The sequence below is a fragment of the Miniopterus natalensis genome, chromosome 12 (assembly GCF_054644295.1).
Source record: "Miniopterus natalensis isolate mMinNat1 chromosome 12, mMinNat1.hap1, whole genome shotgun sequence".
Lineage (NCBI taxonomy): Eukaryota > Metazoa > Chordata > Mammalia > Chiroptera > Miniopteridae > Miniopterus > Miniopterus natalensis.
The window spans coordinates 8,126,544-8,148,417 of record NC_142092.1 but is presented as its reverse complement, the minus strand read 5'-3'; the positions used below and the strand labels follow the sequence as shown (position 1 = coordinate 8,148,417).

Sequence of the window (21,874 nt, the reverse complement as noted above, 5' to 3'; positions counted from 1 at the left end):
GCGCCCCAGAGGGCCACCCGTGCCCCCGAGACAGCCCTGGCCCGCCCGAGGGTTAAAGGCGCCTCCCGGCCAGAAACCCGGCCTCCTCCAGCTCCCGACACTGCCTTACGACGCCTAAATACGGGTGTCCCCGGGGGCGCCCCGACAGGCTACCCCCGGTCGCCTCCGCACTCACCTTTGATCACCTCGGCCACCAGACGGGTCCCTGTCCCCTCCCGGCTCATGACTCCAAAGCATCTGGAAGGCGGGGCGGAGGGCAGGACAGGACGCCGGGGAACAGCCAGCCGCAGGGAGGAGGCGCCACGACCACACCCCCGAAGTTTAAAAAACAGAAAGTTTAAAGGGCCGCGCCCAGGCAGCGGAGCGCTGTCGCCCCTGGCCGCCCGCTCCACCCTGTACCCCGAGTCAGGCCGGAAGTTCACAGCCTCTCCAAGGGCCCCGGCGGGGCTCGGGGGCCACCCCCAGGCGCGCCCCGGCCGGGCTTCGCCCCGCCTCAGGGACGCGGGCGCCAGGCAGGCAGCTGCGACACCAGGCCCTCCGGCGCCCACACTCCGCGCTCACGGCGGGGCCGCGCCGCCCAGCGCCGGGGAGCGGGCCTGGCGACGGGAGGCAGCCGCGGAAGCCGGCGAGAGGGCTCCTCGGACGGGAAGGGTAGGTGGCGAACCTGCCCCGGCGGCACCGCGGCACCGGCGCGCCCCGCCCTCAGCCGCCGCGGCGCCGCCACCGCCGCCGCCGCCGCCGCCGCCACCAGGGGGCGCTGCAGCCAGGCGGGGCGGGGCCGCGGGGCGGGGCCGCGGGGCGGGGCCGCGGGGCGGGGCCGCGGGGCGGGGCCGCGGGGCGGGGCCGCGGGGCGGGGCCGCGGGGCGGGGCCGCGGGGCGGGGCCGCGGGGCGGGGCCGCGGGGCGGGGCCGCGGGGCGGGGCCGCGGGGCGGGGCCGCGGGGCGGGGCCGCGGGGCGGGGCCGCGGGGCGGGGCCGCGGGGCGGGGCCGCGGGGCGGGGCCGCGGGGCGGGGCCGCGGGGCGGGGCCGCGGGGCGGGGCCGCGGGGCGGGGCCGCGGGGCGGGGCCGCGGGGCGGGGCCGCGGGGCGGGGCCGCGGGGCGGGGCCGCGGGGCGGGGCCGCGGGGCGGGGCCGCGGGGCGGGGCCGCGGGGCGGGGCCGCGGGGCGGGGCCGCGGGGCGGGGCCGCGGGGCGGGGCCGCGGGGCGGGCGCAGGCACCCCCGGAGTGGGGCGTCGGGCTGGTGGGAGGGCTGCAGCCTTATTTAAGGCGGATGCCTTCAAAATAGTTCAGAATTTAAAGGTAAGCCTCCTACTGCGGCCATTCATTCCTTTAAAGCCTTAGTTTAGTATGCGTAGAAAAAACCTGACATCGTGCTGAACAACCATTTACAGTATTTTCTAAACCTATGTTCCTTTTAGTCTCAAGCGAAAAAGAATTAAGATACCATAGGAGTATAGCTCCAATTTTGTTATAAATGAAAAGTGTTTCTTTAATAATCCTTGAAAAATTTTGCGAGGACCCTCCCCCTTAACAGACAAGCAACACAGCAACAACTCTTTCCCAAGAACTACACTGTATTTATAATCCGAATACAATATATATTATATACCACATTTATGTTTTTGCCTCAAAAAGTAAACCATCCCAACTTGATTCTAAAATCCCAGGCGAATCAAAGACTTTTAATGCAAACAAAACCATGAATTCTTTTTTGTGCGGTACAAATCTAAAGGCCATCAGAGGAGAGACTGCTGAATTGATACCCATTTTTAAAAGGGTCCCGTGGCAACAGGCACATAAACAAAGTCAAGAGATAAACTGGAAAAATACTTTAAATTCATCTCACGAAGATGCCCACCTTCAATTTTATGTTCTTAAAAAATTTAAAAAATGCAAATTTAAACTACAAGGTGTAGTTTTCCTTCAGACTGGTAAAAACCAAAGGAGTTTGAAAAGGCTCTTGTTGGTGAGGTTTGGGGACAACCTCCATTCATGGCAATTCAAGGCAACAGGCACTTTGCCAGCCTAAAATACACCTTTTGGGATATTGATTTATAAGCTAGTTGCTAAGAAACAAAAGACACAGAAAGAACCCTTGACCTCCCCCCGCTTGAGGAATTCAGAGAGAAAAGCCTGCTTAAAGGAAGGGAGCATGACTTTAGCATCATAATATAAATTAAATGTGGCAGACAGGGAGGAATCTGGAAAAGCCTGTTTGTTGGCCTTCCCTCAGTGTCCCGTTGTTTCTGGGTACACCAGCAAGAATCTGTTTATCACGAGCTTGCGCTCTCTACCAGTAAACTGTCTGCTTCCCCTTTGAAATCCCAGACCCTTGCCTCCCTCTCCTGTTAATCTGTCTCACGTTACTTTGACTACTAGCCCAGCCAAAGAACTTAGAAAGGTAGAAGGAAAATTATTTTTGGCGCCCCCATAGAACCTTTCATAAAAGGAATGGTCAGAATACCTAAAACTGCAGGAGCTAAGCTTATAGGAGAGATTGTTGTTTTGTGCCTGCTGGCTAAGAATATTTAATAAGTGACTGTTGTGCAGGAAAATTTATTATCTGAGATTGGCTTTCATTATATATATAACCTGGTAGCAAGGTTGTGGAGTGGATAAACCCCAAGGACCTGGAGTTTTCCTGCAGTTACTGTTACCTATCAAGAAGTCCTAGTAGCAGTACATTCCAGATTGGCTCAGGGCATTTTCCATCAGTGTGATACAAAGAGTCCAGACCTGGCATCATTAACATGTCCTAAAACATCTAGATCATAGTCATGGCAGTCACACACTTGAGCCAGAAAGAGAAGTCACACAGAAGTAAAGCAGTCCTAGGATCCTAAGCCAAGAACTTGGATAAATTCTAATGTATCTACCAAAATAAGCATTTCAAAGGGGAGAGAGTATATGTAAATGACTGTCTCATTTCAAATTTCTTGGCAGTGAAGGAATAAAAGACTTGATTTAATGAGTATGTCTAATATGTAATTGCCTTATCAGAAGTAAGTTCTTACAATGCTCATTCTTGAAATACCTCCAATGGTATTTCAAGGCCCTTCAAAAAATATTTAGGACTTATCACAATTCTAGGCCACTAGTAGCAACAAGTACTTTTTTCTATAGAAAAACCTGTCGAGGATTTTTTAAAAACTGTGCCAGTTTGACTATGGTTTTTAAGAAAGTGGTGTAGGGAAAAGAGGAATAAGGGTCCATATCAATTTTTTTTAAATGTTAATGAGAGCAAAAGATTTGAAGACACTTGAAGAAATTATAGGAATGGCCTATAAGCTCATGAAAAAGGCATTCAAATCAGGTAAATGCAAATTAAAACCACAATGAAATACAGTCACTAGAATGGCGAAAATCAGAATGACCACACCAATTGTTGCAGAAGATGTAAAGCAATGAGGACTCTCAAACATTGCTAATGGGAATCTAAAATGGTATTAAGACACTGGAAAAGTTGAGCAGTTTCTTACAAAGTTATGTACACTTTCCCTATGACCTATATATGCACCCAAGAGAAAGTAAAACCTGTGTCTACAAAAAGACTTGTACACAAATATTTGTAGCAGCTTTGGCATGCCAGAAACTGGAAACATAAATTCCCATCAATAGGAGAATGCATAAACAGATTGTACTGTAGTCATACAATAGATCACTACTCAACAAAAACAAAACAACAAAGTGTTGATATACAAAGTAAAATGGATGCATCTGTAAAACACTATGCTGAGCGACAGAAGACACAAGAATTCATGCTGTATCATTCTTGATACATAAAGTTCAAGAACAGGTAAAACTGATTTATACTGACAGAAATCAACAGTTTGGGGAATGTGGGAAAGGGGCCCAGAGGGCAGAGTAGTTCACAAGAGTATACCCTTGTTAAAATTCACCATACACATAAACCTGTGCATTTTCCTGCGTGTGAGTTATACTTTACTTTTTAAAGGGTGGGGGCAGGGGGTGAGGTGACCCAAAAGAATTAAGTACATTAAAGAACACAGAGTTAATACAAAGTATTTTGTATAGAATATAATTAAAAATTATCTTGACCTAATTAAGTGTATAGTATAGACCATGACTAGTAAATTACATTGCTACTTGAAAAAAAAAAGACCTACCAGAAAAGATAGTGCGGCTAACAGGTTCTTTAAGAGATTCCTGAAATAATATTTTTACCCTTCCTCAGCCTGTAAGACTTTAAAAACAACAAAACAAGAAAAGGCCATTGCCTCAAGTCCTAAAATCTTTACAAAGGACAAGTCATAGAAATAAGGCTTATCTTTTAATGGAAAGATTATCTGCCCTTCTCTATATCCTATCAACCACATTATTCTAAAAATACTCTGGATTGAGAACAGGGAGAAATAATACCATGTCATATGGCTCCACCTGAGACTTGCTTTAAGTCCCATAAATATAGCAGAATAATCGAGAGCTCTTCATATATCTCTTGTCTCTCTTGATCTAAAATACTGATCTACTAATGATCCAACTCTCACGCTACCTAGAACACAAACACCGCTAACCAACGAACTTCGATCAGCATCTGCTAACGTGGTTAGTAGTTACTATAATGGACAGCATAGATTTAGAGGAAATAAATCCACCAGTTTCTAATCTACAGCCTCTGACAGGTGGATACTAAGAAACAAAAGGCCTCCAACTGTCAGAAAACCAAAAGCAAGGGAGCTATGGCTTTAAGGGCCTTTGGTTCCAAGAGCCTTGATCCTAACATTCGACTTCGATTTTCTCGGCTGCTTGAAGAGAATGAGAGCAGCTGTGGTCAGACACGTACCTTTCGTAGCACAACAGGCACTCAGAATCCTCTGCTTAATAAACGAATCAATGAGTAAATGGAGAATGGGCAGACCGGGCTGGCGCAGAAGGAAACTCTCATTTCCGGGGTACATCCTAATCCAGGCACTTTACACATATTATCTCAGTTATTTTCCAGTTATTCTTATGATACAGGCATTACCACCGTCACTTTACAGATGAGAGAGCCAGTGCCAGGAAGGTAAGTAACTGGCACAGGGTCACTCAGCTGTGACAGGGGGGGAAAAACAAAGCTTTGAACGAACAGAGCCAGCCTATCCTGATCAATTCACATATAGGAGCGATATATACCAGTAATTACCATGCAGCATTGAAACAAAAACAACAAAGGCCCCAATTTCTCATTATTACAGCTCAGTGTGGCTTCAAGGAAAGCCTATGGAAAAGAATTAAATGGCTCAGGTAAGTAACTTCCAAAACTGACTGTTTTATAAGATACGGCTTTCAAGATTTAAGACTAATTTACTTTTCAAAAGGAAAGAAGGGGAAAAAAAACACTGCAACCTGCATCATACAGAGAGATGCTTTCCGTGAGCTTTTCCAGGATCAGTTCCCTGCAGAGCTTTGCTGCCTTGGTAGGTGGGGGTGGGAGGAATGAGACATCACAGAAGAATCACTCGGGATCCCGAAGGAGGGCAGGAAGCAGCACAACTGCGTGGAGAGTGAGAAACAGACGGGCTGCTCACGGAGCCCTCCACTGCCCCGGCGGGGCCGCCTGGCACAGCCGTTCCCAACAGGCCGCCCCAGCACTCCGGGCCCGTGGCAGCAACGCTGAGCTCTCTGCCGCAGGGCTCCCCAAAGCAGCAGCCCCACGATGTGCAGGCAAACCCGCTTGGACAGGACTCACGCATGAGGAGAAAACTGCTCACGACTAAGGTTAACATAATTTTGAATTAGAGTTCTTTATGCTCTTAAATTTGATTTTTTTAAATGAAAAGTTTTAGGAGAAATCATTAAAAATCCAGGAACTTTCACACTAATACTGAATTATATTTATTACCTATTTTACGACAAAGCGCTATTTAGCTCGTGACTGTGGAGCAGCTTTACACTTTGCAGTGTTATCTAGAGAGTTACCATTGGATAACACTGCCTGAAAGCAGCAGTGTAATCTTCTTCTTGAAAAATACCATGAAGTACTAAAAATTCTGATAAAATGTATACCTGGTGAGAATATTTTATTGTTTTTTGTTAAAGTTGAATGAGTATGTGCAAGCACCGTCCTTACCCACACATCCTAAATCATTCTAATTCCAAATATTCTCTTCCACTCCTAAAAGGAACCCTTATATTTGTCAGATGCACCTATTTGCTTAAGATACAGCAAAACATTCTCCAAAATGTGGATTCTTGATCTCCAGGAGCCTAATATATTACAGGAAGGAACACCTCCACAGATAACAATATTAAGATTAGCATGCAAATAGAAATAGACGTGAAACGGAAGGTTTTTTTAAACCATAAGGGTTTTTTTTTCTGATCAAAAACAGCATGACAGCACCAGCCCGTGTGGCTCAGTTGGTTGGGCATCGTCCCGGGACCAAAAGGTTGCCAGCTTGATCCCCGGTCAGGGCTCAGGCCTGGGTTGCAGCTAGATGCCAGGTAGGGGCGTGCAGGGGGCTGTGATCCATGTTTGGCCAATCAATGTTTCACTGTCACGTTGATGTTTCTCTCTTCCCCTCTCCCTTCCTGTCACTCTTAAAATCAACTAAAAGTCTTTAAATAAAAACGACAGCATAATTACCATCATCATAACCATTTTAAGTGTATGCTATATTAGTGTAAAGTATATGCACATTTCTTTGCAACAGAGCTTCCAAACTTTTTCATCTTGAAAAACTGAAATTACACCCATTGAACAGCAACTCCCCTTTTCCTCCTTCCCCAGAATGGCAACCACCACTCGCTTTCTGTTTCTAAGAGGTTCACTACTTTAGATACCTCCTAGGTGGAGTCATACAGTGTTCGTCTTCTTGTGACTGGCTTATTTCACTTAGCATGTCCTCAAGTTGCACCCACATTGTAGAATGTGACAGAATTGCCATTTTCCTTTAGGGATGAACAACTGCAGTGTATTTATAGGCCACACTTTCCATATGTGTTCATCTGTTATTGGACAGTTAAGGTCGCTTCCACCTCTTGGCTATCGTGAAAAATGCTGCAGTGAACATGGGTGGGCAACTGTCTCTTTGAGATCCTGCTTTCAAGTCTTTTGGATATAGATACCCAGAAGTGGGATTGCTGGATCACATGGTAGTTCTATTTTTAAAGAGACTTCCATACTGTTTTCCATAGCAGTGGCACTATTTATTTTCCCCCTCAACAGTGTACAAGTTCCGATTTCTCCAGTCTTGCCAACACTTGATTTTTGTTTTTGATAGTGGCCATCCTAACAGATATGAGGTGATACCTTATTGTGGTTGTGATCTGCATTTCCCTAATAATTAGTAATGCTAGACATTTTTTCATATGCTTATTTTCATTTTTACATATTTCATAGAAAATATGTATGTTGGTCTCTGCCCCAGTTCCTGGCACAGAGCTCCTAAAACCCCAAGTGATAAGAACACTAGGAGTATAATATTGCTCTGATATTAGGTCTTTGACCAGGTTCCTGACACAGGATACTAAATCCCTTTGAATTTCATGGGTATGTCTTGTTTTGATGTGGTGACTGGGTGGGCTCCTGGATAGGAGCTGGTCACCAGAAGGACCAAGCCATACTATGAGCTTGGACTTTTCAGCCCCACTCAAATTCTCTAGAGGAGAGAGGGGCTGAAAATGGAGCTGATAATTGATATGCCTACGTGAGGAAACCTCCATAAAAATCCTGACAATTTGGGGTTCAGGGAGCTTCCAGGTTGGTGAACACCTGGAGGTGCTGGGAGAGTGGTGGGCCCAGAGAGGGCATGAAAGCTCCATGCCCATCCCACATGCCTTGTCCTATGCATCTCTTCCATCTGGATATTCATCTGTATCCTTTATCATATCCTTTTATAATAAACTGGTAAATGTAAGTAAACAGTTTTCCTAAGTTCTGTGAGCCATTCTAGCAAATTAATTAAATCAGAAGAAGGGGTTGTGGGAACCTCTGATTTATAGCTAGTAGATCAGAAGCATGGGAGGGATGGCGGTCTTATGGGACTGAGCCAGTAACCTAAGGGATCTGATGCTATCTCCAGGCAGTGTCAAATTGAGTTAAATGACAACTATGTATGCCAGCTGAGTACTGGAAATATCGAGGAGAACACTATGTAAAGTCTATGATTCTCTAACCATTAAGCGGTATACCTGAAACGAATACAAAATAAATTTGAAAAACATTTTGAGTTAAAGTGTAGAACTACAGAGGAGAAACTGTTCTATGATGTGACTAGTGCCTGCCTGCTGCCTGACACGCATGCTAGATCCAGCCAGATCTGGGCCAAAAGACAGATTGCTTCCCACACCCCCTCAGAGGCTGTCCTATCCCTTCCCTGTGCCTCAGGTGTGCTGGTTCCTGGAACAGTCCTTGCCCTACTCGGGGCAAGTATATAAGATGTTTTCCCCTTAGCTGGGGCAAGTCACTCCCCAGTACCCATATTCATGCAGCTCTGTCCTACAGATCCCCTTAGTGCCTGGCATGGTATCTATCATCTGCTATGTAAGTTCCCTTAATCAACTCTTGATGTGATGCTGGAGTTGTCAGTCTTTTTCTTTGGTCTGTCGGCCCTGGGAAATTTTTTTCAAGGACACAAGCTGGTGTCACAGAATTGCTTGGTGTGGGGAAGATACCCACACACTTGGTGACCAGAAGTGTCATAGTGAGGTGTTCTGTGTGAAAGTAAAGGAGATACAGAGGAGGGAAAACTGGGGCATCTTTTTCCAATACAGCTTGTTGGCTATTTGTGTATCTTTGAGGACATGGGCTTTGCCCATGTTTTAATTGGATTGTTTCTGTTGAGTTGTAGTTTTTTATAAGAGAGCTTAATGTATTTAACCCCTTAGATAACTCATGTAACAGTTATATCAATTACAAATATTTTCCCATTCCACATAGGTTGCCTTTTCACTATATTGTGTCATTTGTATATCTTTGGAGAACTGTGTTTTGCCCAGGTTTTAATTGGATTGCTTTTGTTGTCGAGTTGTAATTCTTTATGTATTTTGCCCCTTATATTAAATCATGTAACAGGTATGTCATTTACAAATATTTTTCCCATTCCACATAGGTTGCCTTCTCACTCTACTGCTTGTGTCCTTTGATGCACAGAAGTTTTAAGTTTGATATAGTCCCATTTGTCTATTTTTGCTTTTGTGGCCTGTGCTTTGGCTGCCAAACCCAATAAATCATTGTCAAATCCAGTGTCATGAAGCTTTCTTCCTATGTTTTCTTCTAGGGGTTTTATAATTTAATCTTACATTTAGGACTTTAGTCCATTTCAAGTTAACTTTTGTGTATAAGATAGGGGTCCAACTTCATTCTTCTGCATGTGGAAATCCAGTTTTCCCAACTCCATCAGCTGGAGACACTATCCTCTCCCCCACTGTGTAAGCCTTAGCACCTCTCAAAGATCACTTGACCACTTACATAAGAGTTTATTTATGGGCTCCATTCTGTTCCATTAATCTGTGTCTGCCTTTATGCCAATACCATACTGTTTTGGTTCCTATAGTGTTGTATTATGTTTCAAAATCAAAATGTGAGGCCTCCAGTTTTGTTTTCCTTTCTCATGTTTGTTTTGGCTATTCAAGGTCCTCTGACGTTCTGTATGAATTTTAGGATATTTTCCTACTGAAATGGAATTTCTATTGAAATTCATACATTTATTTTCTATGTAAAATATGCCACTGGCATTCTGATAGGCATTGTATTGACTATAGAACACGTGAGTAGTATGGACATTTTAACAATATTAAGTCTTCCAATCCACAAGCACAGGATATCTGTATCTTCTTTAATTTCTAAAAGCAATGTAATACTTTAAGTTTTTTAAAAGCCACTTTGTTTCTGAAGCAAATTCATATTCACTTACCAAACAGAAATCCAGTCACTGAATATGATCGTCTTTAGCTGTACTAACTTACTCTGCATAGTTCACAGCTACAGGAGAATATTAATAGAGTCTTATTTACAGGCCTATAATAAGATAAAACACAAGATCAGAATGATCAATCTCTCCATATTAATAATTAAAAACAAAACCCTGAGATAATCATCTACATGTTAATATAGTATTAATGTAGCTAAAGTAACTCTTCTTCTTTATTCTAACATCTAAGCATTGAGCAGCCACATCTACCTTCCAAACCCTGTGGTGTAGGCATGATGGAGACTAAGTTAAATAAAATGAAAATCTTTTCAGGAGCTCAGTTAACTGTTCAGAGGTGAATATTTGAAATAAAATAGAGGGGGGGAAATCCCATTTATAATAATAACAACAAAAATTAAATACTTAAGGAAAAGATTAACAAGTAAAGTATAAGACATCATGCCCAGCCGGGCGTGGCTCAGCAGTTGAGCATCGACCCAGGATGTAGGAGATCACGGTTCGATTCCCGGTCAGGGCACATGCCTGGGTTGCGAGCTCGATCCCCCGCAGGAGCCGTGCAGGAGGCAGCCGAGCAATGACTCTCTCATCACTGATGTTTCAACTCTCTCCCCCTCTCTCTGAAATCAATAAGATACATTTTTTTAAAAAAGTGTAAGACATCATATGATACGAAAATTTTAACACATTAACAGGCTACCCAAAAGAAGAGCAAACAAGACATCCATGTTTGTGAACAGAAGAATCATTATCCTAAAGATGTTTCTTCTACAAGTTAACATCCATGTAAATAACTAGCAGGATTCTGTTTGTTTATGGACTAGTCAAGGTGATCCTAAAGTTGACATGGAAAAATAATGCAAAAATAAACAAGAATAGCTGGGGGAAAAGATTTTTTTAAAAAGGTCTAAAAGGCTCTCTTTGCTACATACCTGTACCTAATACAAAATAATATTGATTACAAAAAAAAAAAAAGCTCTCTGCCAGCACCCTGACTTCACCTTCTGGTATGGTCCCTTCAGGTTCATGCACCTCCTCCAGGTCCTATGAGTAATAAACGCATCTATTTAAATATATATATATATATAAAGGAGCTAGTACTACCAGATATAGAAATGTATTAAAAGAGCTCCATTACTAACACAGAATGTTCCCGGCACCTGATAGACATGTATACAATGGAAGAGAAGTTATGAAATAGACCCCGACACACACAGGAATGTAATGCACGATAAAGATGATAAATCGGAGACAACAAGATGGCAGAGTCGGTGACCGCGGTCCCCACCACCTCCCACAACCACATCAAAATCACAGCTAAAATACATGAACCACCACCACTCAGAGCCTCCTGGAATCTAGCTGAACAGAAGCCCCACAACCAGGGAACTGAAGAAGCACCGAGACCGGGAGGAGGGGCGGAGACGTGGGCGGATTGAGGCTGAATCAGCCAGAGGGGCCGCGGGCCCACACCCGGAGCCGCGGGGTAAACCTGGGAGGGAATCTCGGCGGCGGAGGTTTCCCAGAGGAGCGAGAGGTCCCAGCCCCACAGCAGGCCCCAGCCCAGGGCTCCAGGCCAGGAAGAGAAGTCCCCAAAACTTTGGGCTGTGAAAAGCACGGAGGACTGTCCCTGAGGGTTGCGGAGGCTGCGGGAGTCCCAGCAGCTCCTCCTAAAGGGCCCGCGCACGGACTCACTCGGACATGCCCCCTCTGAGCCCAGCGCCGGGCAGCAGCCTGAAAGGACCTGGGACATTCCGGGAGGAACTAACCTGCCTGCGATTGGGGTGAGAGCTGGAGGGGCAGCTTCCTCCCAGGCAGAGGAGCTGGCAGAGGCCATTGCTCCTTTGACTAGCCCCCTCCCTCCCCCCCAGCCAGAAGGCAGGGGCCATATCTGAATCTCCAGCAACCTGACTCACACCTTTTACCCTGCCTTGGTGATGCCCAGAGAACAGCCCCCCCAATGCAAACTCATTCAAGCCATTTCCAGTGGTTTTTCTATGCAAATGGCCTCTGTAGTGTCATGCTTAGGACTTTTCTAAGATCTCTCAAACAAGCAGCTAGCCTCAGCATGCCCCATACCTCTCGATAAGTGGTCCCAGGCCTGCCATTGGTCCATAGCTTGGACTCTCCTGACACCTCCAAGCCCAACAGAAGTAGCAGCCATCTACAGCTTGCTGTGTAGCTCATGCTGGGTGGCCCTGGGCAAGGCACAGGCAGGGGATGACTTTGCACATCTCAGGAGGCCCCAGAGACAGTACACCTGGTGGTCAGCTTCGACCACACTGAATTATAACCCTACCACATCCACGAGTGACACACTCAAGGGGCAGACTCAGTGAACACCAAAGCCCCAATGAAGGAAATCCTGCTCCATCAGGGCGTTTCTAGCAGCCCAGCTTTTCGGCTGTACTTGCAGCTGGTCCTCACAGCTGATTGGCCTGGGGGGTCAGTTCCTCCCAGTGATGCCAATAGCAGCCAGGGCTCAACTACAACAGGACAGTGCACACAGCCCACACAGGGGAGCACCTGGAAGACCCAGCTCAGGGGACTGGGGAGGCTGAGCCACTGGACCCTACAGGACACCTACTACACAAAGCCACTCTACCAATTCCGGAGACATAGCAGCTCCACCTAATACATGGAAGCAGCCAAATGCAGAGGCAGCAAAGAAACATGTCACAAAGGAAAAAACAGAAGAAATCTCCAGAAAAAGAACAAAATGAAATGGAGCCAAGCACACTACTAGATACAGAGTTCAAAACAATGGTTATAAGGATGCTCAAGGATCTTAGGAAGAATATTAAGGAAACTAATGAGATCATCCATGACGTAATAAAGAACCAGTCAGAAATGAAGGCTAGCCTGGCCAGATGTGGCTCAGCAGTTGAGCGTTGACCTAGGATGCAGGCAATCAGGGTTCAATTCCCAATCAGGGCACATGCCTGGGTTGCAGGCTCGATCCCCAGTGACTCTCTCATCATTGATGTTTCTGTCTGTCTCTCTCTCTCTCTGCTTTCCTCTCTCTGAAATCAATAAAGATATGTTTAAAAAAAAAAGAAAAAAGAAATGAAGGCTACAAGAACTGGAATGAAGAATAATTTACAGGGAAGCAAAAGTAGAGCAGATGAAGCTGAGAATCAAATCAGCAATTTGGAACATGAGGAAACAAAAAACACCCAACCAGAACAGCAAAAAGAAAAAAAAAAATCCAGAAATATGAAAATAGTGTAAGGAGTCTCTGGGACAACTACAAGCGGCCCAACATTTGCATTATTGGGGTGCCATAAGGAGAAAAAAGAGAGCAAGAAATTGAAAACCTATTTGAAAAAATAATGACAGAAAACTTCCCCTACCTGGGGAAAGAGATAGACTTACAAGTCCAGGAAGCACAGAGAGTCCCAAACAAGAGGAACCAAAGAGGCCCACACCAAGACACATCACAATTAAAATGCCAAAGGTTAAAGACAAAGAGAGAATCTTAAAAGCAGCAAGAGAAAAGCAATTAGTGACCTACAAGGGAGCACCCATACGACTTTCAGGGGATTTCTCAACGGAAACTTTGCAGGCCAGAAGGGAGTGGCAAGAAATATTCAAAGTGATGAAAAGCAAGGACCTACAACCAAGATTGCTCTACCCAGCAAAGCTATCATTTAGAACTGAAGGTCAGATAAAGAGCTTCACAGATAAGAGAAAGCTAAAAGAGTTCACCACCACCAATCCAGTATTACGTGAAATGTTGAAGGGTCTTCTTTGAGAAGAAGCTAATGAACAAAAGAATCTGACAAACAAAATACACCTAGAGACATTGACGCATGCATCAGATGATGGTATCTCAGAGGGAAGAGGGAAGAGGGTGGGGGTGGGAAGAGATTAACCAAAGAAGTTATATGCATAACCCATGGATACAGACAATAATGGGGTGAAGGCCTGGGGAGGGGGTGGGAGCAAGGTGGAGGGGATCAATGGGGGGGGGGGGAATGGGACACCTGTAATGCTTTCAACAATAAAGACAAATTTTAAAAAAAGATAAATCAAACCAGATGTTGAGTAAATAAATGGTATTAGGTAGCCATCTGAGAAAATAATAGAAGTGGCTCTGTGACCTCACAGCAAAATAAATCTCAAATAAAGAAAATATTTAATTGTAAGAGAATAAAAACATAAAATACATAAGAAAACACAAGATAGCCAAGATAGTATCAGGGATCAGATTACCATACCTCCAGAAAAAAAAAGTCTTCTTAAAACAGACAAAATAGATTAAATAATGGTTTTCAAGATTTCAGGTATCAGAAAATGGAGGAACAGTAATCCCTGAGACAGAGGGAATAAAAAAGGAAAGCTCTAAGGTTGCCCCAGTTCACTGCCACTGCACAGGGAGGGTAAACTAAGGCAGAACCCAGCAGACTTCAAGTTGAAGAGATGCAGCTGAGTCCAGGGAAACCAAGGAGTCAGGAGTTAATCGGACACATTACCAAAGAGGAGAAGCTGCAGAAAAAGAACCCTAGAGATTTGCAAAAAGTCCCAAATATTAAACAGAGTACAGAACATGCATATGAGGAAACTACTAGAGGCCCAGGAAAGACCCCTCCAAAAGGAGTGCTGGGCACTCACACAAGGTTTGCAAGGGCTGTGTTCTCATGGGCCCATATGTAAAATCTCTTAAGTCCCAGGGCACTGGATTACTCTTATCTCTCGAAGGTCTTGCCTCAGTAATGGACTGAGCACTGATCCAGGCCCACCTAACCAACCACAAAAGACTGGAAAGTATGAAACTGTTGGCAGGTAACTTAAGTGCATCCCTGAACAAAGCTCGAGAAGATTTCTAAAAATACAAAAATACCCAGCACTCACTAATGTAAAATTCAGCATCCAATCAGACTGCCAGGCATCCAAGGAAGCAGAAAAGTGTGACCCATAAAGAGAATAATTGGTCAATCAAAATAGACCTAGAATTGAAGCACAAGTTAGAATTAGCAGAGAAAGACATTAGAAGTTATTATAACTGTATTCATATTTCCCTAAGCTAAGTAGATGAAAATATATATCCACATAAAAACGTGTGTGTGTTCACAGCAGCATTACCCATAAAAGCCTAAAAGTAGAAACAACCCAATGTCCATCAGCTAATGACCCAGTCATACGATACAATATTATGCAGCCATACAAAAGGGATACATGCTTGGATGACCCTCACGAAAGGGTCACGCTATGTGAAACATGCTAAAGTGAAAAAAACCAGTCACAAAAGATCACTGATAGCATAATCCATTTTCTGTGAAATGTCCAAAATAGGAGATATATAGGGACAGAAAGCAGACTGGTGGTTGCCTAGGGCTGAGATGGAGAAGGTGACAGAAATGGGGAGTAACTGCTATTAGGTACAAGGTTTCTTTTGGGGGTAATGAAAATGTCCTAAAATGATGGTGAGCGCTGTACAACTCTGTAGATATACTACTTACCCCCCAAAATACTATTTTAAAAATATTTAAAATTTAAATATTTATATATAGTATTACCCCCCTCCCCCCAAAAAACACATTAAAATGCCCACTTTAAATTGGTGGGTTGTATGGTATGTAAATTAAAGTAGAAACACAAGATATAAAAAGGGCCCAAATCAATCTTTTCTGAAGATGAAAACTACAATCTATGAGATGAAAAATAACATTGATGGGATAAATGACAGATAAGAAAACAGAAGAAAAAGTTAGTGAAGAAGGAAAAGTTAGTGAAGAAGGCATAGCAGTGGCCTCTCCAAATGAAACAGCAGAGAAAAAAATCTAAAGACTTGAAAAGAGCATCAGTGAACCGTGAGACGCATATGGCCTCATATACAAGAAGTAATTGTATATTAAGGAAGAGGACAGGCAGGAAATATATTAAAGGAAGGAAATTTGAAAATTTCTAAAATGATCAACACTATAAACCCACAGATCCCAGAAGTTCAATGAATTCTAAGCACAAGGATCGGGAAGAAAACTGCATTATAATCAAATTGCTCAAAACCAGTGGTAAAGAGAAAATCTGAAAATCAGCCAGAGGAAGAAGTCTATGCCACACACAGGCAGAGATAAGGGTATCAGATTTCTTACTGGAACCAATGCAAGTGATAAGACATTAGAAAAAAACACAATTCTGACCTTGAATGCTATCCTAAGCAAAAATCTTTCAAAAATGAAGGCATAATGAAGACACTTTTAAGACATTCAAAAGATGAAAGAGTTCATCACTAGCAGACCTGCACTATATGAAAAGTTTTTTTAAAAATCCTTCGGGAAGAAGGATCCACACAAAGGTATTAAGGGCACTAAAAATGGTACCTACATGGAAAGATTATTGTTAACAACAATGCATTTGGGAGCTTAAAATATAAGTAAAATGCCCAAGAACGACAGCATAAAGGCCAGGACAAGAAGAAATGGAAGAAAATACACAAGAATTCCTTAATAACTTTGATGAGTCCAACTATGACTTAAAATCCAGAAGCCATGAGAGAAAAGATTTCAGCAGGTTCGCCTACAAACTTTGCACAGCAAACACACATCACCACCACAACTACAAGAAAATCAAAAGGCAATGACACATAGAGAACATTTGTAAATCCTAACAAGTAATAATTTCTCTAACATTTAAAGAGCCTAATGCATATAAATTGGAAGCAGCCAGCAGCCCAATAGAAAAATGGACAAAAGATATGTAGAGCCAGTTTTCAGAAACTGCCTCTTAGGAGAAATACAAATGAAAAGTACATTGATCAATGGGGAGAAAAGGGGACATCTGTAATATTTTGAATTATATATATATATATATATATATATACTCTCTCAGTGAAATAGTTACATGCTGGCAATAAAGTGTACATACTACACTAGTGAAAAATAAATAAATAAATAAATAAATAAATAAATAAATAAATAAATAAAAAGAAAACTCCATTCAGATTTTAATCTTCCATCTGCCAGACTGGCAAAAGTCCAAAAGTTTGGTAACCCACTCTGTTGACGAACTTGTAAGTAACTCCTCTCATACACTGCTGGTGGGATTGTAAATGGGTAGGACTTCTATCAAAATTATAAATATACATACCTCTAACTCAGCAATTCACTTTTGAAAAGCCATCCCTGATACCCATTTGGACATATGAAATGGCATATGCAGCATTATTTTTTATAGCTAAAGTCGAAAACCATCCAAATGAGTAGCAATAAGGGTTCGAGTAAGGCTCTCCTGCGCGTTACAGAGTGAAACTATGCAGCGGTGAAGAAGACTGAGAAAATCTGAGTAAAATGGAAAGATCTCTAAGGTATAATGTATTCGATCAGTCTAAGATGTAAATTTTTTCATTATTTGAACATCTCTGAAATATGCTGTATCTTAAAATCTGTGACTTACAGTTATAATTGGCAGTATGTTTCCTTTCTTTGAAGTACTTATATTTAAACATATACTTATGAGAAGGAAAGATTCCACTGTAACATGAGGTGTAAAAAGCAATGATAACTATATTTATAGTGTTTCCCTTGTTGATGTAAAAACATCATAGAGGTATCTACGTATATAAGTATGCACTGAGCAATCTGAAAGTCTAAATGTAGTCATTAAAGCTGTTCACCAAATATTTCTGGCTCCTTCCTTAAAAGGCACATTCTAGTCTCTCTGCAGTTGGGTAGGATCCTGTGATTAATTCTGGCCAATGATCTATGAGTGTAAACGAGCATTTAATTATCGACTCAAGACCTTCCACAGCACCCTTTTTCCTCTGGGACAGGGTGCTATCAGTCTAGGTCCCCAAGCAATTACAACAAGCCAAGTCCCCTGCTGCCCCACAGTGGATGTGAAACAGAAATAAGAATTAAATCTTTCTTTTAAGTTGGGGAGGGAAGCAGGAGGGTGGAGGTTGGGGGTTGTTATGACCAAGTTTAAACTGATAAAGAAAACATCCTTGCTAGTATAATCATTTTTCCTTTTCTATTTGTGTTGTCTTTTTAAAAAATAATGAGCTCCTGTATCTGAGGTTTATTTGAGGGTGAAGGTGAGACAGGTCTCAGCATGGGCCTTAGCATCCAGCAGATATTGACTACCCAGAGGCTATTATCATCACATCTCGACCTAGAGCAGCTTAAAAGCATCATCCATTAGGTTTCTCCAGCTCCTTTTGTTCCAATTCTGTGCAACATCAGAACAGTAAAAAAAGCAAGGTGCAGAAACAGTGGGAATAATGTGCTGTAATTTGCATGAGGATACAAACATACACACATCTGTACACACACAGAGTGTTTAGTGGGCCACATTTCAATAACATAGAAAGCCTAATAAAGGGGCGTGCACAGACCAATAGTGAATGTGTGTGAACCCAGAATCATGAACGCACCTCAAAAAATGGAACATCATTAAAGGATGGGAAAGATCACCAGCACTACTTCTTCAAGTAAGTTCTAACACCTACTCACTGATATTCAAGAAAATATATGTAAAATGCTTCCAGAGTCAAGGGCTTTTGTTACTGAATCTTGATCCCATGTGAAAGCTTCAGCACTGTTGAATTCCACCTATTACAAGATTAGCAGTATGGCATTTCCCCCTCCACTAAGAATAGTAGCTGAACTATTATTTCCAAAGAAAAATGAAAAGGGACTGTGCAAAGCTTTAATAATAAGAGGAAAGCATCCAGAAAGGCAAGAAAACAGCACTTACACCACATACTGTTAACTGATTTCCCAACCTTGTATCTGTGTAACACTTTGTACACAAATAAACTCTTGAGCCATTTAGTCAGTAGATTTATTTATCTTGAAACATTCCCCAGAGTACCTAACACTTGTTATCTGGCCTTATTAGAAGTAAATGACATAGGTGGTTGACTTCACAAACTCCATTTAGCTGGGGATGAAGAGTTCCTGGAAATGGAACTTGCACAGAATCAGCAGTCTCCATGGAGATCCAGTCCTGGCATTCTGCACCGGCAGGGACGCAGCTTTCCAGCCACTTCACATCCACTGAAGTCAGGATGGTCTCTGCCCCTAATTTTTCTAGATGTTAATCACACTATTGTTTAGTCGAACCTCCAAGCTACAGTGATGTTTATAAAGCTTTTCATAAAAATCAAAGCGCTTCCAACCATCCTTAACTGCACACTGATCTTTACCTAGTTTCCTTAGGCAATTCCTTGCAAGAGCCCCATTAAGCTGCGGCGTACACTTCCAGCTTAGTACTCTCTGGTGGTTCTAGCAAACCCACCTTGTCACCTGCATTCTTCCCCTTTTCTCAACAGTTGCTATCAAAAACGCACCACCAGGGCACAACATAGAGACAATGACACACACAACTCAGGATAGTGGTCCAGTGCTAACTCGCTGAAAACGTACAATAAGAGCACTAAGAGCACACGGGGACCAATCAATACTGTAACTGGCAGCAGGAGGCTCCCTGGGAGCTCCACCCATAGCCCTCCTCGTTTCTTTCAGGGCTTACAAAGTCCAATCTGGCCACCCTCACAGCACTTCAAAATTATCACTCACCCTCAAGAGACTGGTATGCAAGTACCCAGCCCCTAGACCCTTACTTGTTCTCTACTGGCTCCCAGATTTCCCCTGTGGGATTAAATTCCAGTTACCACAGAATTAACTTGCTTCAATGAGCCATCTATAGCCTGCCTTTCCTGACCCCCTTATTTCCCAGCTCCCCCTTGAAAGCTTCCTGGGATCATCTCCCCAAAAAACTACAGTTGACCTTTAAATAACATAGGTTTACACTGTGTGGATCCACTTACAGGGATTTTTTTCAATAACTACCTGTACCGTTTTCAATCTGTGATTGGAAATCTGTGGATGCAGGGCCCGCTGTATGCCCTGGTGCAGGGCATTTTATGTAGGGGACTTAGGCATCCAAGGAGTTTGGTATCCAAGGGAGGCCTAAACCAATTCTCACTGACACCAGGGAACAATTAAGTTCCGTGGAGTCAAAAGTTATACTCGATTTTTGACGGCATGGGATCAAGTGTCACTAATACCAGGGTTGTTCAAGAGGCAACTGTACTTGCATTGGAGTCTTTGACTCAGTGTGTTATGGGAGAACCCAAGACATTAACTCCAATTTTACATATGTCTACTTATTCTTTAAATATTTTGAAGACAATACAATTATAACAAAGCAGAACTGCATAGGATTATGTTACATGGATGTGTAACAGGTATGCATAAAATTAGCATTAAAAATTGCTCTTGTGCCCGGCCGAGTGTGGCTCAGCGGTTGGTCGACCTAGGATCCAGGTGATCGGGGTTCGATTCCCAGTCAGGGCACATGCCCGGGTTGCGGGGTCGATCAATGACTTTCTCATCATTGATGTTTCTATCTCTCTCTCTTCCTCTCTCTTAAATCAATAAAGATATATTTAAAAAAATTGCTCTTGTGCCCTGGCTGGTTTGGCTCACTGGTTAGAGCATCGGCCAGCAGACTGAAGGGTCACGGGTTCGATTCCTGTCAAGGGTGCGTACCTTGGGTGCAGGCTCCATCCCCAGCCTCAGTCAGGGCGCTTGTGGGAGGCAACCAATTGATGTGTCGCTCTCACATCAATGTTCCTCTCTGTTTCTCCCCCTCCCTTCCACTGTCTCTAAAAAAAAAAAAAAAAAAAAAAAAAAAATCAATGGGAAAAATATCTTCTGCTAAGGATTAACTAAAAATAATAATAATAATAATAATAATAATAATAATAAAATTGCTCTTGTGGCCCAGCTGGGTGTGGCTCAGTGGTCAAGGGTTGACCCAGGAACCAAGCAGTTCGGTTCAGTTCCCAGTCAGGGCACATGCCTGGGCTGCGGACACGGTCCCCAGTGGGGGGCATGCCGGAGGCAACCAATCAATGACTCTCTCATTATTAGTGTTCTCTCTCCGCCCCTCTCCCTTCCTCTTTGAAATCAATAAAGACATATTTTAAAAAAAGAATTTTTTAATTCCCCAAAGTGTTACATTAAGGAAAAAATTCCTTTAACACTGTGCCTGGAAATGGTTGTCTTCTGAATCCCCAACTTTAACTTCTAAAAATTTATTTGATCAGGTCCTGGCCCGGCAGATCAGTTGGTTAGAGAGTTGTCCTGAAACACCAAGGTTTTGGGTTCGATTCCCAGTCGATACAAGAAGCAACCAATGAATGCATAAATAAGTGGAACAACAAATCAATGTTTCTCTCTCAAATAAAATAAAAATAAATTTATTTGATCAAAATAGTTTGAATAAGTCCTAATAAATAAAGGATACTTTAAGGTTTATTCTCCTTTCTCTGCTCTCCTGAATAAGATAGATTTCATTAAATAATTTTTCATTTTGGAGCAAAGTTCTTATTTAGTTCAGGTTGTCATGTCTTTTTTTTTTTTTTTTTTTTAATATCTTTATTGATTTCAGAGAGAGAGAGACAGAAACATCAATGATGAGAGCCCTTATTGATGGGCTGCCTCCTGCACGCCCCTGACGGGACTGAGCCCGCAACCCGGGCCTGTGCCCTGACCGGGAATCCAACCGGGATCTCCTGGATCCCAGGTCGACGCTCAACCGCTGAGCCACGCCGGCCGGCACAGGCTGCCATGCCTTGATGCTTGTTACGGGAAGAATGTAAGAAGTTACCACTGTGAGGCGGCTCTGGGGGGTATGAGGCCTTCCCCCATGCTGGGTAAAGTCTGTCCCCAAGCCCAGCACTCGCCCGCCCCTGCGGTCCCCTTCCACACACTGACAGCTCAGTTAGGGGCGGTGGTGCTGTCAGGGGGAAGGAGAAAGCAGAGACTAGTAGGGTGCAGTGGTCAAGAACAGTTCCTGCTGGTTCTGGAGGAAAACCTGAGAACCTTTTAAAATGGTACCTCAAGCCTCCTTTCCAAAGATCCCAGTCATTCAGAGGCATCCATTATTGAGTGTCCATGACATTCACAGATAAGCTCCTCTGTGCGAGACAGACACGGACACAGAGGGAGATGTAATCGCCCGGCCTGCGTGCCAGTGTCGCTGCCCAGGC

General features: G+C 43.6%; 1 protein-coding gene across 9 annotated transcripts in view; it reads right to left on the bottom strand.

The window, feature by feature from the left end:
• The window catches only part of CDC14B (cell division cycle 14B), a 78,210-nt gene that overhangs the window by 46,200 nt on the left and 10,136 nt on the right, over positions 1-21,874 (bottom strand). For 2 of the 9 annotated variants that reach the window (XM_016206658.2, XM_016206660.2), the window contains exon 1: positions 176-239. The exons of 6 other annotated variants lie outside the window; for them this stretch is intronic. In XM_016206658.2, the coding sequence (XP_016062144.1) occupies positions 176-224 (49 nt within the window). In that variant the 5' untranslated portion in view covers positions 225-239. Of the gene's footprint in view, positions 1-175; positions 244-21,874 lie in introns of those variants that run through there. One more of the 9 variants, XM_016206656.2, reaches the window with a different exon arrangement.